This window comes from Alligator mississippiensis, chromosome 5, assembly GCF_030867095.1.
Source record: "Alligator mississippiensis isolate rAllMis1 chromosome 5, rAllMis1, whole genome shotgun sequence".
In the NCBI taxonomy this organism is placed as follows: Eukaryota; Metazoa; Chordata; order Crocodylia; family Alligatoridae; genus Alligator; species Alligator mississippiensis.
Window position 1 is genome coordinate 125,620,462 of NC_081828.1, and position 16,479 is coordinate 125,636,940.

General features: G+C 44.1%; 1 protein-coding gene across 5 annotated transcripts in view; it reads left to right on the plus strand.

Annotated features, from left to right (window-relative positions):
• Positions 1-6,906, plus strand: part of VPS41 (VPS41 subunit of HOPS complex) — a 166,581-nt gene extending 159,675 nt beyond the window's left edge. For all 5 annotated transcript variants that reach the window (XM_006267880.3, XM_014602587.2, XM_059728674.1 and 2 more), the window contains 2 exons: positions 3,457-3,536; positions 5,535-6,906. In XM_006267880.3, the coding sequence (XP_006267942.1) occupies positions 3,457-3,536; positions 5,535-5,615 (161 nt within the window). In that variant the 3' untranslated portion in view covers positions 5,616-6,906. The remainder of the gene's footprint in view (positions 1-3,456; positions 3,537-5,534) is intronic.
• Positions 6,907-16,479: the final 9,573 nt, after the last annotated feature.

Here is a 16,479-nt window from a genome sequence, read left to right on the forward strand (position 1 = left end):
CAATAAAGACATGGCAAAGCTGCTTTCTTAAAATGATATGTTCTATTTCTATATCAGGACTGACTGACTGGGAGAGGTGGCTGCCAAGGTATAGGAAATGCTCAATGGTGCAACTTGTGCTGGGACAGGCTGATAAAGCATCTTGGTCTTCCCAATATTAATTGAGTGTCCCAGGCTAAGATAGACACCTGAAAAAAGGTCAAGGGTGGACTGCAGATCAGTCTCAATGTGTGTAAGGATAACAGTCATCAGTGTACTGAAGATCGGTGATGCCAGTCTTGGTAACTTTTGTTTTGCTGTGAAGGTACCTCAGGTTGGAAAGCTGGCCATCAATTTAATACTTAACCCCAATTCCGGGAGGAAGAAGGTCATGGATGAGAATCAAAATCTCAGCAAGCTAGATGGAAAAAAAGTGTTGGGGGTGGTGTCACAGCCCTGCTTAACACCAGTACAGATTGTAAATGGGTCTGTCTCTGATCCATTGCAAAGGACTGTGGCACTCATTCCATCATGGAGTAGCCTGAGAATGCTGGTGAACTTCAGTGGACAACCAAACCTATCCAGGATCTTCACAATTGATGGAGTTCAAGGCCTTGGGTAGATCAACGCATGCCATAAACAGCTCCTAGTGTTGCTCTCTACAGCTTCTCCTGGACCTGTCGTGCAACAAAAATCATGTCGGTGGTACCCCACAATGGTCTAAAGCCACACTGGGATTCTGGAAGGACATCTCTGGCAAGGGGGAGGAGGCAATTCAGAAGGGTGCGAGTAAGAATCTTCCCAGCAATGGAGAGGAGGACAGTGCCTCAGTAGTTCCCACATACTGACTTGTCCCCTTTCTTGAAGATGGTCACAATGTTAGCATTCTTTAAGTCAGGTGTAGCTTCCTCATCAACCTATATATTGATGAGAAGTTGGTGAAGTTTTTGCACTAGTGCTGTTCCATTGGCTTGAAAACCTTTGTGGGAATGCCCTCTGGTCCTGGCACCTTCTTGGTCTAAGTGATGGCATGCTCCTTGAAGGATCAGGGATCAGCAAGAGATTCTAATACTTGGGGTTGAGGGATGGCCTCAGTGGTGGCAGTTGAGACCTCATTTACAGTTGAGTAGAATCTTGAAATGCTCCTTCCAGCGCTGTTCCATGGATACGTATCAGTGAGAATGGTGGAACCATCCTGGGATTGCAAGGGAGTTGGGCCACTGGAACATGGCCCATGTAAAGCTTTTATTGCTTGAAGGAAGCTTGTCATGACATGTAGATCAACAAAACTCTGGATCTCCATGGCCTTCATTTGCCACCACTGGTTCTTGATGTTCTGTAGCCTCCTCTGAAACTACAGCTTTAAGTCGGTGGTAAGCCTTTCAATTTTGCTGGTTGGAGGGTTCATTTTGCCAACTGTGGAACATGGTTCTTCTTATTGTTCATGGAATAAACCTCTTGACTAAGTACAGACAGTCGAAAAACCCAAAGATGAATTGAGTCAATCTTTTCGTGTTAGTCTAAGCTCCGTAGATTGAACTGATAAACAAATGAACAGACTTTCACTTTTAATTCTGGAAATAGCTGCATGCCTGCAGTGGCCCAACCAGAAGCCTGAGGGCACTAGAGCACACTTCCCTGCTCAGCTCTAGCAGACAACTTGGGCTAAGGCTAGCCTGCCCACCCTGCAAAGGGAGGTTTGTGCGGGAGGTGCATCCTGGGATGCTGGGGGACCGTGAGCTAACTTGAATCTGGAGGGGATCTGGGACAGAAGTTCAATAAACTGATTTAACCTAAATCAGTGAAGTCAGATACTACATCCATCCAGGTTTACGTTAAACTGATTTTGGCCATTTTGAAAGCTGTTTATGTGCACTGAACGTCTGCGTTACAGATTTGAACTGGTTTCCAATCGCTTATCCCAGCTTATGTGTAATTTCTGTCCCTAGCCCTTATCTGAACTTCTGAAAACTTTTGGCTCAGTCAATACTATGACATCTAAAGCAACTTATGCACTTTTAGCATAAGAAAATAGAAATTTTAAAATATATTATTTTATAAAGATGTATGGTAATGGATAGTGTACATAGTTGTGATACAGCAGGTGTGTTTTTTTATTTTTCTTTGGAGTTGTTTTTGTTTGTTAAATTTTTCCTGAGGGTAGAAATGTTATAGCTTAAACTAGTACAGTATCCATTGGCTTGCTATCCACAAATGGGAATACTTATGCCTAATAGGTGAATAAGCTGATTTTCTCTCTGATGGAAAAAATGAGGTATGGAGCACAGTGGTGTCGTTAGAAGAAGCAAAGCACTTTCAATTCAGTTTTTTAGTTTTCGTCTTCTTACTAAATTAATGTGCTTTAGAAGAATTGAGCATGGAATGTTTTCGTCAGCCTATAGGCAAGAATCATGCCAGAACTTTGCTGTGCTGCCTGCCACCAAAGACTTGTCCTACACTTTAGTGGTGATAGAAAATCTACCAGAGAAGGACAACTCCGTGACGTTGGTTTACTTGGTTTTTGCCCCCTATCCTGAGCGACAGAGATGGTGATACTCTGTGAGAAGTGACATGGTCCGGGTAATATGCATAGGCTTATGATTTGTTCATGTTTGGACCAGTATTCCAAGGTCCACCCCACGGCTCGTCTGTGCTCCCCTCAGGCCATACCCAGGAGTTCCTCTATGAAGCCTGCCCCATCCAGTTGCTTCTGCTCCATATCTGCCAACCCAGAAATGAGGTGATGCAGCTTCCTTAGAGTAGTCCTGAGCACATGTCCAGCTAAGGTGTCCTAACCTTGGGCATTTATACACATATATTTTAGTTCTTGGACATGCCAGAGATCTGCTGCTTTGGAACATACTTGATTAATAGAGTCTGCTCCACATGGGAGCTGATGCGCACTACGCCACTTGCAGTTGTATAAATGGCAAAATGTGCATCAGCGCAGAGAAAATGGCAGCGGTGCGCTTTTAAACTGAAGCACCTCCAACATGCTTTAGTGCGAAAGTGGACCACCACCATTCTTTGTGCTGATGCACGTTTCACTGATTATACAACTGCAAGCGACACAGTGCCAGGCGCTGTTCAAAGCGCCCAGACAGCGGTGCTTACATGCGTGCAAATGCCTCTTGTTCTCAAAGTAACTGCACTATTTTAGATGAAAATACCTCAAAAATCAGCATTAGGCAGACCTCTGGCTTTGAAAACTTGAGTCTAAACAGACTGAGCAGAAAGCTTTAAGCATTGAGACAAAAGGGTGTTATAAGTGTATTGGGCAGCAGTAACTATAAGTGGCACTACTTGTACCACCTATTAATCTGTAATTTTTTAAAAATAAATTGATCTGAAAGTGTACCTAAAACGTACATATAATAGAGCACATCAGTAGCTTTTGCATGGGTAACATATATTATAAGCTATCAAGTCTGTTTCACTGTCCTTTTTATAACATATTTCTTTGCTTCCCACTTGCAGATGCATCCAAATCTATCAGCGTGATGGTTTTCCACTGCAGACATATGTTTCACAAAGATTGCCTCCCTGTACCTAACACAGTAAGCAACCAACTTAATCTCTGTATCACCTTCGTCAAAGACAAAAGGACAAATGATTTACTGTTCCCATCCACAGAGAAGGGCGTAGGTTTATCAGGTTTTATAACGTGATTATAGTAATTATTCCTGACTCTATCTCAGTGTGCGTTTCAGAGAGCAGTGGTTAATCCAAAGCAAAATACACACAATTTAAAATAAAAATTTATGCTCTTGGACAAGAGAAATATTTTGGCTTTCTGTCATCTTGAATATGAAATGCATCTAAAAGGTATGAAATGAATGAAGTCCATTTATATTTGATGAAACCTTTCTGTTACAGCTTCAAGCTTAAAACATGATTTAATTACTTACATGCCATAAAAATAATTTCTTGAGCAAGTTGTATGCATTGGTTATTGACCTGGAAAAGAAAAAAATTATTTTCAGTTAATGACTTTTAATCATTTTATTTGTTTTTAGTTTTTTTTTTGCTGAGGTTATTTTCCTTTGCCAGAGTAATCATATTTTGTTTGTGAAGCAGAAACGCAAAAATAACTTATGTGCATAATTGGGTTAGAATTTAGAAATAAAAGCATCAAAGCAAGCACAGCAACTGGAAGTTAAGATGTTTTCCATCTGGGTCTGTTTCCCTGGAAAGCAAAGCTGTTGTCTAAAGCAGTAGTTCTCAACCTTTTGCACCTTAAGTCTCACCAACCATTTTGTCAAAAAATCCTGGTCCCACCATGGTAAAAACAAAACCCCGCTTTTTTCTAAGAAGTGTATTTTTAAGTTTATATGCATTTTCATATTATATTAATCATTAATGAAAATTTTCAAATGAGTTGAAGTCCCACCTACCCAACCTTTGGCTGAGAAACACGGGTCTAAAGAAGTATTCCCTCTTGACAAATAACATGGTAAAATTAATGTAGCAAATGAACTAAGGTTATGAATGGATGTATATTTTAGCCACTTCAAAAGGAGAGAGTAAGCTGCAGCTTGGGACTGTGCATAGTCTATTATGTCTTCATGATCCTGCAGTAATACAAGGTAGTTAAATCACCCTAACTTTGACCCCAAGTGAAGGAGGGTTGGAGTGGTTTTGCTACATTTGTATCACTACAGAATCTCATGCAGATGTAAGAGTTGCATCATAACAGCTCATATCAGTAGGATACCCATACATCCTGGTTTGGCTGGGACGGTCCTGGATTTCATAGGTCACTCCTGGCCCGTTAGTTAAAATTTAAATAGAAGTCCTAGAATTAGAGGTGTTAGGGCAGCATGGTGTGCCAGGCAGCTCCGCCTCCTTGCTGGACTGTATCCACATCCCTGCCCACTGGCCTTTGTTGCTGCATGCAGCAGCACTGGTGGCTTGAGCAGGGGCAGTGTCCTGGGTGTCCCTAATTTGCTTATGATCATCCTAGGTATCAGTATCCTTTGATATTGATAAAGTTGTTTTATCGGTCTGTACCCAAAGTATTTTTGTATTCACACGTTGCATACCGTTTGTTTAAATGGCATACATTTTTATTTTACTAGAGTAGTCCCAGAATAAGATCTTACATTTTTCCTCTTAAGAAAATAATTGTTTGTTGGCAGTTTGATCACATGTACTTACCAGCTGTATTTACTGTGACTAGTAAATTGCCAACCTGTGTTTATTCACTCAAAGAGTTGGTCTAAAATTATGATCTTGTCCATTTAGGGGCTTTAGTAAAAAATTGACTGACAAAAACTTATGTAGGGTTCTCTACTGCTTTAATGCTTCTTGGCTTAGCTTTTAGACCTTGGAATTTCAGCTACATGGCTGCTAGTCAGTGTTGTAATGGGCTTTTTAATGCCTAGACACAGTGGGACATTTTGAAGGAAAATTTAACTTGCACATAAAGAATCAAACAAGGTAAAATCATGAGTTCGTTGCATTACCCTTCTGAAATTCTAATTTGGGCAAATAATTTTCATATGGATTTCTGCAAAATACGTCGTAACTGAAGACGCATTTTTTTTTACTTGCAGGCTTTCCCAGTTCAGTTCTGCAATATCTGCAGTGCTAAGCACAGAGGACCAGGCAGCGCAATCTTGGAGATGAAAAAATAGCATTGTCCATCCTCTCAAGCATGTCTGTGATGATGTGGAATGCCACTGATGTTGATGTTGTTCAAAGACTTGTATATATTCCCAAGTAGGGTTTAAAACAAATTTCTGTAAATTACCCACACACTGAACATCTTTCTGTCTGTAGCCAGAAAGAAAATGGCAAAAGGAATACATCTTTGTTACAATAATATGAGGCCAAATTGAGACCGCTATTAGACGCTTGCATGTAAATATGAATCCAGCTTATTAAACTACCCAGTTCTTGATTCAGTAAGCTGCTTTAAGCATATGAGTTGCTTCTAAACCTGTGAGTAGTCTTTTTTTTTCACTGGGAATCTTTAAGTATCTTGGTGACTTCAGCCCTAAATTAGTAAATGTAACAATAAATGCCAGTTGTGAAACTGACTATATGGTTTTATCTATCTTGTTAGAAACTGGTTATTTTATCAGTTACACACATAAAGGTCATGTGTGTATCAGCTTCTTTAGGGTTAGTTCAGTCAGTTAAGCAAATCCTCAGACTTTTTTTTTAAAGTTTTCAGTGTGCTATTCTGTTACTCTGAAGCATAGTTACTTTGTTTGTCATTAGTTGTTCCAACAGAGAGAAAACATCTGGGCTTTAAACATTTTATTTCCAAGATTACCTTGTGAGATAATGATCCAAAAGAAAGAAAGTATGAAGAATGTAATCTTAGGTCAGCAAAAATTCAGTAATTTTTCTTTCTTCCAATGTTCTTATTTTCATTTACCCAATGGAAATGAATCTTCAAAATACTTCATGGAAAAATAAGTCTTATTTTTCTCTGATAAAACTATGAATAAAAGTTCCCTTTCTAGTATTTGACGCTTTAAGGTAAAAAATGCAGTGTCCTGAGTCAAATTGTGAACTATGACTAAGTTCTATGCCTTATTGTTGAAACTGTAGCCTCCATTTAGTTCAACTCCTCTATATTATATGTACAATACAGGCTGTATGTGAAATGTCTGTGAGCTCTTCTGCTCACTCTTGCAGTATACTCCTTTCTCTTTATAAATGAGAGAAGGCTGGCCTCCCAGGTAACATAAATTGGCTTTTCTCCATTGATATCAATAGAATGATACCAGTTTACATCAGCTGGCAACCTGGCCTAAAGTACCGAGCAAAGCCAGTGCTCGTTTCTTTGTCATCCTTCTGTTTATGAATTAATCCTCAGTTTGCCTTTGTTCATGCTGGTGGTGGTAGTAAAGCTGCATATCACAGCTATAGATATGTATAGTTAATATTGGCAATAAAATTGTTGCATTAGAAATATTATATATTGTATTATTTTAAAAAGTAAGTAATAGAAATGAGACTGTAAGTGTACAGAGTGAAATTACTTTCCTCAGATGAGGTCTATGCATTACTAAAACTCTCTAAATAGGGTCTTCATGACACATGAAGGTTGAATTTTATCTGAAGTGACTATAATCTAGTAATTTTAAAGTGTACTGCTAAACAATGGGGAGCACACATAATTAAGTACATGACATACATCTTACTGCTCTTGTACACTTTATCACAGTTCCTTTTGATTCACCTAGTGAATTTGTGTGCTCTTTATCATATCATTTAGGCTATTATATGGCCATAAACAAGTGGTGCCATTTTTGTTGTTTCCTAGCTTTCTGCAGTATTTGCTGAGAAAGTATGCTTCATGTGCTAGAGTTCTCTACTTTTTTAAATTTCCTAAATCACAGAAACTTAGGGACCATTTTCTTTGTTCACATACAATTACACCATGTGGGGTTATAAAGCTGAGAATTTTGTTTTAAGTTACAGCAAAGAAGATGTTTGTTTACTTCATTTTGGCCTTAAATTCCCTGAAGCATAATAGTGTTCAGTGACTTAATTTGCTAGTCTGCCACCACTGGAGACCATGCTTGTGTTGTGTACTTGCACATACTGTACATTATGCAAGTAATTTGAAATCCCTGCATTACTATCTAATCAAAATAGTCTCTACATCCAAAATGCCTTTCATTTTTTGGCTGCAGGGACTACCCTTTTCATGTTATTGAATTCTAAATGTGGTAATCTTGAGTCAGTAAAAATGTGCAGTAGTTTTAGTTTTAAAATCTTTTCTTTTTTCCTTCTGACAAACTTTTAAATCATAGGGCATGTCCCAGGTTAATTTCTAATATATTCAGCCACTCCAGTGCTTTTCTTTTGAAGATTGCATTTGAACTGAGAAGCAGCTGCAAAAAGTTACATAACATTTCAGCAGAGAATAGAGTAGCATTTAAAGAAGCTCCACTGAAACTGGGGAAGCTGTCAATCCACTTATCAAAGTGCCTGCAATTCCTACTTCAAGTGAATGTAAACTAGCAGCTACAAACTGTGCACAGAGATTGCCATTGCAGAACATTGTACTTAGCCCATCACTTCTTCAGTGGTAATTAGTGCTAGGAATATGGAAAACCTGGTAATGGACCCAGTAGTATGCTATGGATTTAGGTTGGGATGGCTCACCTTGCCATACCCAAGCACACTGACCAGGTAAATGTTTGCTACTTTTCTCACTCCCTTCATTTTATCACTGTACTTTGAGAGTCCCTACAGCTGTTCATTTGTACATTGATTTAGAGACTTGATCATCCTGTCATTCTGATATGGACAGCGCCCTGTGAAATCAGTATTTGGAGCCCTGAGTGAAATCCTGGTCTAAGTGCAGTCAAGGGTGTTGTAACAAAGTGAGTCTGCCCCCTTTAGACCTGTGAGCCTGAAGCCAGCCAACCTGTTGTGAGGCTGAGCCCATTAAGGACAAAGCATGGGCCTGGTAGAGTGGCTAGTCAGACCCAGCTGGAGAGGCCTGAGAAGTCCTATAAAGACTAAGGGAGCTCAGTAGAAGAACGGAGGTGCAGGACCCAGGTTTGCTCTTTCAGCAGACCCTGGAAGGCTTTGAAGCGAAGATAGTTTATAGAAGGCCTGGGGAGATGCTGCTAGGAAGCCCCTGAGTTGAGGGTAAAGTAGCTTTTAATTGTTTTATTTTGGGAATAACCAAAGTGGAGCAACAAGTGGTACCCTGAACAGGCTTTGACCTTAGTATCTGAATCCTCCTAATCTGGGAAGCCGGCCCTAGAGCATGCCCAGGTTTTGCACGAATGTCAGTAGGGGCAGAATTTGGGAACTTCAAAGTGTTGTCTGTTCTGAAAAGTGACAATAGGGCATTCTGAGGCTATTGTTGTCTTGCGCTTTGGAAAAAACAGATCTTTTAGCTGCTTTATAAGGGGAGGAGGGAGCTCTGAAGTCTGCATCAGCTGTTACCATCTCCCTATCACATCTGCATGAGCCTGTAGCAGTGCCAGTGAGCTAAGTTGCTCTAATTTAAACTCTGAATGAAGCAAAATTAAAACTGGAACATTTCACTGCACTTGTATTGCTGCAGACAGAGCCCCCGCTAGGGGTGTGCAGGGCCTGGGGCATATTAACCTGTGTGGAGCCCAGGTTGGGGGGAGCAGCCAGAGCAGAGCTGGTGGCTTTCGGCAGCGGTGGCACATGGTGGCCGTGGCAGGGCCTATGTGGGACTGACCGTAGGGCCCACCAAAGTGCAGGGCCTGGGGCGGTCACCCCGATTTCCACCCCTCCCCCCCCACCTCGGATGGTCCTGGCTGCAGAATCATGGAGGTGTAGTACAGTTGTATCAAAAGAATCATATCAGATATGGCTACAACACTTGCATCTGTCTCTACCCTTAGTTTCTCCATTATCCTGTATGCCCATGCCATCAGATGAAAAAGATGTTTTAGCTAGTTTAACAGCCATGAAGTCTACAGGGATCTTCCTTTCCCCCACATCATTACTCAAGAAAAATGTAGAAGTGCCCCCTAGCTAGCCTTGTGCTGCCCCATCTACTTCACCCTTGGTGGTATCTGCTGTAGTGATGTCTTCAGTGCTGTGCACAGCTGTTTAGAGCTTGGTTACCAGTTCTGTTGGCAAGGAATAGAAAGCAGCTCGAGTAAATAGTTGCTTTAGATCACTGAATTCAGCAGCTATGACTAAATATTCATAAGGAAAATAAAGAAAATTTTCATTTTTATGGAATCAGTGCAGGTGCAAAATTTAGAATACAAAAATGAAAATCTCTTGGCCATTTGGATCAAGCGCACAGTTATATTATTTTCTTGGATACTCCTTGCAAATGACTAAACAAGTTAGCAAACAAATAAACAAAGATGTGATAAAGAAAAGAGAAAATATAAATGACCAAACACCAAACATGAGAGCAAGTTGTGCTCGTGGCTTGGGGGAAGTAGTGGGCGCGGCCTGATAGCCGTGAGATCGGCGGTCCTGGCCCGCGCTGATTGGCAGGGGGCAGGTGGATGCAGCCCGTTTAAAAGGAAAAGCGCACGTGCCAAAAAAGCTGGGACCCACGCCATATCAGAGAGGCCTGATCACCCTCACCGGAGGTCCTACGTCCACGAAATCCCTTCCCCCCCGGACGCCCCCATCACGACCGAGTTACAGCTCTCGAGTTAACAGCGAGTTTATTCTTGAAACTGCTGTAAAGGAAACCACCTATACGAAAGTGTGAGTAAAGCATTTATTTGTTACACCGCCTCCTTAATTGTTTTTCCGTCAACAGGAAGAGAGATAAGAGAAGGAGAAACAAGGTCCCGTAACCCTTCCGTCCCCGGTCTGTTCGCGCACCACTTTTCTGGGTCCAACCACCCACCGTCAGGTTGGTCATGGCGTCACGAACAGGATCCTCGGGGCAAAAGGGGAACGAAGGAGACGTTGATGAGCTAGTCAGGTATTGCCCGTGGGGGAACCATCACTGGCCCCCGACCACAGACGCTGATACTTTATGGGCCCACGTGGCGTACCATCAAACTGGGCAAGACGGGAAGATAGGGGGCTATGTCTCCACCCAACTGAGGGCAGCGGGAAGCCGCTTAAAGAATGGGTCATGTCCGGCCTCAGCCCCGCAGTCCTAGGATGCCTCCTTTCCAGCCCCGCGGTTCTTTACCACCCGCCCGACACAAAACCAGAGGCGTTACCTAGACATGTCAAGCCTACAGGCACAGACGACCGCACTCTTGCGGAAGAGTATGCATCCAGTACCTAAAGGAGGGGAGCAGCTGCGAAACCCCCACTGATAAATTCAGATGCCCCAACCTCGATCCCGGGGGCGCCGAAAATGAAATCCTAATGGCACTCCGTGAAAGTCTTGAGACCGATGGGCGGGACACCACAGGGTGGACAGGGCAAAAGTGGAATAAGGGAAAGATGATTAATATCCTGTTTCGCTCGGTGACCACCCTACTATGACGTGGCGAACCAAACCAGCATGATGGATACGCTGACTAGGACGGCCGCGCAGCAGAGTGCCGCACAGCCCGAGACTCCGCTTAAAGATGGCACCGCGGGGGAAGAACAGGGAGTGGTCGAAAAGTTCCGGGCGGGAAACCCCGACACTAGCGAAACCCCGTTGGCCCCGCCCGAGGAACCGCCCCTGTTTAACACCCTGCCGCAGCTATATTCCGCCCTTCCCGCTGACATAGGCACACCCATTCTGCATGCGAACCCCGTAGCCTTAGTGAAAACTGTCGTCGATGGTGCAGGAACCCGCACCCTCACTACCTTCCACACACGCACCAGAGGGGAACTCCAAGAGTTGGCAAAAGACACCCGGCTAAATCCAGGTGAAACACTGGTGATTATGGTTGGGACGATTAATATTAGAACATGGGTCAGATTTAGTAGACCCTGAGGAGTGTGCTACCCTAATGCGCCAACCCGCATGGAGTGGAGGAGCGTGTAGCGACACGACTCAAATACTACGCAACCGGGTTTGGCCAATCCCTCTGTGTGCTGCCGTGGTCCCAGCACTGCTAAACCAAACTCACGCTTGGCATGCGGATCCACCCGATGACTCATCGCCCACACAGCTCCTGTATGCAATAGCGGGAGCCAGTTTCTTAACCTGGGACACCGGACAGTATCCACTGACCCTGACTCCACACCAGGCAAACAGTATTTGGCTGCATCGCTGGTGTCACGATCCTGGCAGGGTCCCTGTGTCTGCATCAGCAGTAGAGGCCTGCGTTGAAATTTACGGAGGTACAAATACACCCATGTTCCGCTTGTTATTACACCCACTGGTAGGGGGGCCGATAGGGAACATCCTAAGTAGCCTGGGAAAGCTTACCACAGTGCGAAAAACAGAACCCAAGCTCACCCCACCAGCGGCAGTACAGGCAGTGGGAGCGTGGAAAGCACCGCCTACAAAACCCCGAACTGATCGCTTGCCACGCGGACGACCACCGGACCGCACACCTGCCTTTCGGCCAGATGGGGCATCCCCAAACCAGGAAAACCAATGGAAGCTCGTCTAGTGGTGGACTACTGACAGGCGAATCGTCACTGTAACCCACTCAAAATGCCCGCCGCACAAACCGTCACAGGCATCCTCAATGGCATAACCGTGATGCAGAGGAGCGGAGAGTGGTTTGCCACCACACTAGACTTAAAGGACATGTTTTATTCAATCCCTATAAATGACCCGCATGGGATCCTTAATATGTGCGTAGGCGGACAAATGTTTTCCTGGAAGGTTTGTCCACAAGGTTACTGCAACGCACCAGCACTAGCAGCCACAGCGATGAATGGGACAATCGACAGCTTTGTTCGTCCCCACCCAAAGACCGCAGATGTTCGCATCTGGACCTATGTTGATGACATTGTCATCACGGGGCACGATGGTGCCGTGGTCCGCGTCACCACTGCGGACCTAAAGGACCACCTGAGCAATCAAGGATGGACGGTAAACCTGGCCAAGTCCATAAGCGAGCCATCCTCGGACATTAAGTTTCTGGGGACACGATTCACAGGACAATGGCGATCGGGGACGGCGCACAATGTTGCCCCGGAGTTGTCCTCACTTTGGCCGACCACACAGGCAGACTTTCAAGGCCTGCTAGGCCAGCTAAATTGGTTCCACAGTTTCATAACACCATCACATTTAAAAGTTATCCAACGGTTGCAACACCAAATTCGCAAGAAAACATGACGCCGAGTCCCATGGAGTGAGCGTGACCAAGCCGTGCTGGAAAAAGTCATGACAGAGGTTAAAGAGATGCGTCTGATCGCACCCGCCGCCGGCAATCTTCTGACAATTCACGTGGGCTACATCACAGAGCATGTCTGGTTTACAGCCAGTGACGCAGAAAAAGGAAACCTCGCGTACACCTGTCACTGCACACTCAAAAGCCACCGACATCGGTATGGTTGTCTAGGGAAGGCCATGCTCGCGGCTCAATTAGGAGAACACCTCGCGACGAGCCCAGGTGTACTTGTTGCACCCGGCGGCACCACACTGGGATTACTTAACCCCAGCAAAATCCACCCGAAGTATCAGGGCACGGCAAAAACTTGGAGCGCCGTGGTCCTTCGTCACCAGTATTACTGGTCGGCGTGGCAAGTCGTTGACGGAGAAATGATTCCGGCCGCCAAAGAAGATGATCCCACTGTACTGTTGTATGGGACCATATCCCCGGCATGGATAGCTTCAGATGGTGCATCCCGTGATGGCGGAGGATATGGATATTATTGTGACCCCTGTCACGTCTACGAGCTCCAAACGTCCCATCCAGGAGAGTCGGTCCAAGCATCTGAACTATGAGACTTTCAACTAGCTCTTGAACACACCTACTGTCACCACGATAGGACGCTTCCGGTACCCGTCATAGCCGTAGACTCAGAATATATATACAGAATTGTCACCGGAATGGCACAAATTACGGAACACACATCCCTCTGGGATGATGTCAAGGCCACTTGACTACATTTCTCTGTTCGTCCCTTAATCAAGCACATGCGCTCTCACCGACCTGACACGGACCCCGTACATGCCGTCATAGATCAGCTACTGGCACACCGAGGACCCGTGAACCAAAAGGACATACCTCAGTTACACACCATTGACATCATAGACACCGACCCCTTCCTCGCTTGGCTCCACGAACGTTGGGGACACCTTGGAGCAAAAAAGGCGCAAGCTCGCTGGAAGGAGCAAAGCGACGAAAAACCGAGCGTAGAACAATGGAAAAGAATAATCTAAGCCTGCTCTGCCTGTGCACGAGAAAAAACGGTGCACCACAAGCACCAAAAGGGCGCCTATGACCCGGCACACTTTGCTCCAGGTAAGGTGTGGCAAGTGGACCTGCTCGGGCCACTCCCAGGAGCCAAGCCACCAAACAAGGGGCTAGTAATCGTAGACCTGGGAACCCGTCAAATCCTCGTCCTCCCCACGAGGAAGACCACCGCTCCTGTAATTCAAGGATGCCTACAGCTCATTTTCACCCATTGGCAAGTGCCGCACATCATACACTCCGATGGAGGACCACCTTTTAACTCCAAAGGCTTAGAGCGGTTCGCGATAGAGCATAATGTTCAGTGGCATCACCATCTACCCTATCACCCGCAGTCCAATGGTGTCGTGGAGCGCCAGATAGGACTATACAAGGAACAGTTAAGGTTAAAGGAAAATGGATCATTCAAGAACTGGACCAAGTACAACAATGTTGTACTAATTACCATGAACGCCACTAAAGCTTTGTGGAATGAACGCACCCCGGTGCCACGTCCGCCTTGGAAGCCATGTTACTCATCCCAAGAAACAGTGTGGCTAGCCATTCCCACAGCTACCAGCAAGCACCCAACTCCAGCTCCCGGTGTTGTACTTAAACCCGGCGAGTACCCGAACACCTATTTTATCTCTCTTGAAGCAGTCTCACCCACACGCACTGTCTTGGCCCACCATAATTGGCTAAGTCGACGTAGCACAGTTTAGTATACATTACTAACGAACCCCAAGTTGTTTTCCAGTCTAAAACTGTATGAAGTTGCCGATACATGACATGGTGTGAAACTCGTATTCGGGACAACTGTCGCCGTGAGTGAACCCATTGGCGACGACCCCGGCAAAAAAACCGCCGTGCTGCATTTAGACAGACACGGTTGGATTCAGTACTGACTAACTATCTGACTTATTTGCAGTCTTGAGTGAAGTTTTACAATTTTGATCCTTATTGTGTATTTGTATTAGATGTTGTATTTTGTACATTTCAATTTGTATATACCCACTTACTCGCTATGTTTGAACTTGGCATTTGGTCAAGGGGGCATGTGATAAAGAAAAGAGAAAATATATATGACCAAACGCCAACATGAGAGCAAGTTGTGCTCGTGGCGTGGGGGAAGTAGTGGGCGCGGCCTGATAGCCGCGAGATCGGCGGTCCTGGCCCGTGCTGATTGGCAGGGGGCGGGCGGATGCAGCCCGTTTAAAAGGAAAAGCGTGCGTGCCAAAAAAGCTGGGACCCACGCTATATCAGAGAGGCCTGATCACCCTCACCGGAGGTCCTGCGTCCACGAAATCCCTTCCCCCCGGAAACCCCCATCACGACCGAGTTACAGCTCTCGAGTTAACAGCGAGTTTATTCTTGAAACTGCTGTAAAGGAAACCACCTATACGAGTGTGAGTAAAGCATTTATTTGTACACCGCCTCCTTAATTGTTTTTCCGTCAACGGGAAGAGAGATAAGAGAAGGAGAAACAAGGTCCCGTAACCCTTCCGTCCCCGGCCTGTTCACGCAGACTTTTCTGGGTCCAACCACCCACCGTCAGGTTGGTCAAAAGACAATAAAAATGCAAAGAATGACTCTTTTATGACAAGCGTAACAAACAGAATTAATATACGATTTCAACGCCACATCTACTCATAAATTTGGGGGTATAAATGGAGTAAGACTATCAATATTTGTGCACATTTTATGCTTTTCTATTGAGTTTCCCTGTTACAAAATTTGCTGTTCTTCATATTAGAGTTAGAGGTATTTCCATTAAACTTTTTGAAGTATCTTAAAATATATGGAGAACAGACTGCCAGGCACAGTGGTGTGTCTATGAATTAAGCGCAAACAAAAGCAACTATAACAAACCTTATTTGTTCAGACTTCTTTGAATCATAACTAGGTTATGCATTTTTGCCAATGTGAATCACTTATGTAAGAGCTCCCCAAATATCAGGAATCCTATTTTCCTCAGTCAGATTTTACATTCCCTTTTTCAGCAGAATTTAAATTTGGATTATAGTTATAGAAAGGAAGCACTGTCTTGAAAAGCAGGAAAAGTGGCATCTAGGGATTTATCTCAAGCCAAGAGAAAATTAAATCTTTCATGCCAATAGTCCATAGTTGATACAAAAAGCAGGAGATGCAGAAAGGAATGAAAGATGGTCTGAAGTGTAGATAATCAAAAGTGATTTACTACCGAAATACCTGAAATATCCTGTTTACAAGTTTCATGCAAATACTGGGAGAACAATTGATTTATAGTATATGTTAGAACCCTGCCATAAGAAAGCATACTTAAGTGGACACAAGATATGAGGATGGGTGCGTCCTTCAAGATATTTGTCATAAAAATCAGTGCTGGACAAGGTTGGAAAAAATCCAGGCAAAAGCTTTATATTAAAAACAGAAGATGGGCATAAATTGGAATTCCTTGTTCAGTGATACAAGTAACTTGTCCTGCAACATTTTTGTCATGACTGATGGACATATTTCTCAACCATCAAACCTCTCAATGTCTTGTATTATAAATTGGGAAGTGTGACAAATCACTGAAATATGGAATGCCTGTGTTTTGCTGAAGGTCAAGTCAAAATCTATTTTTATTTGTCATGGAAAAGTAAAAAGTCTCTTGCAAAGGATGTGTTCTGACCAAGTGGAACAGAGAAACTATTTTAACAAAATAGAACTAGAAAAAAAAATCATCGTAGGCACCCAGAGAGACCTTCTTGGTAGAAGACATTAGGAAAACTCACTGTGGGCCCTCATAAGG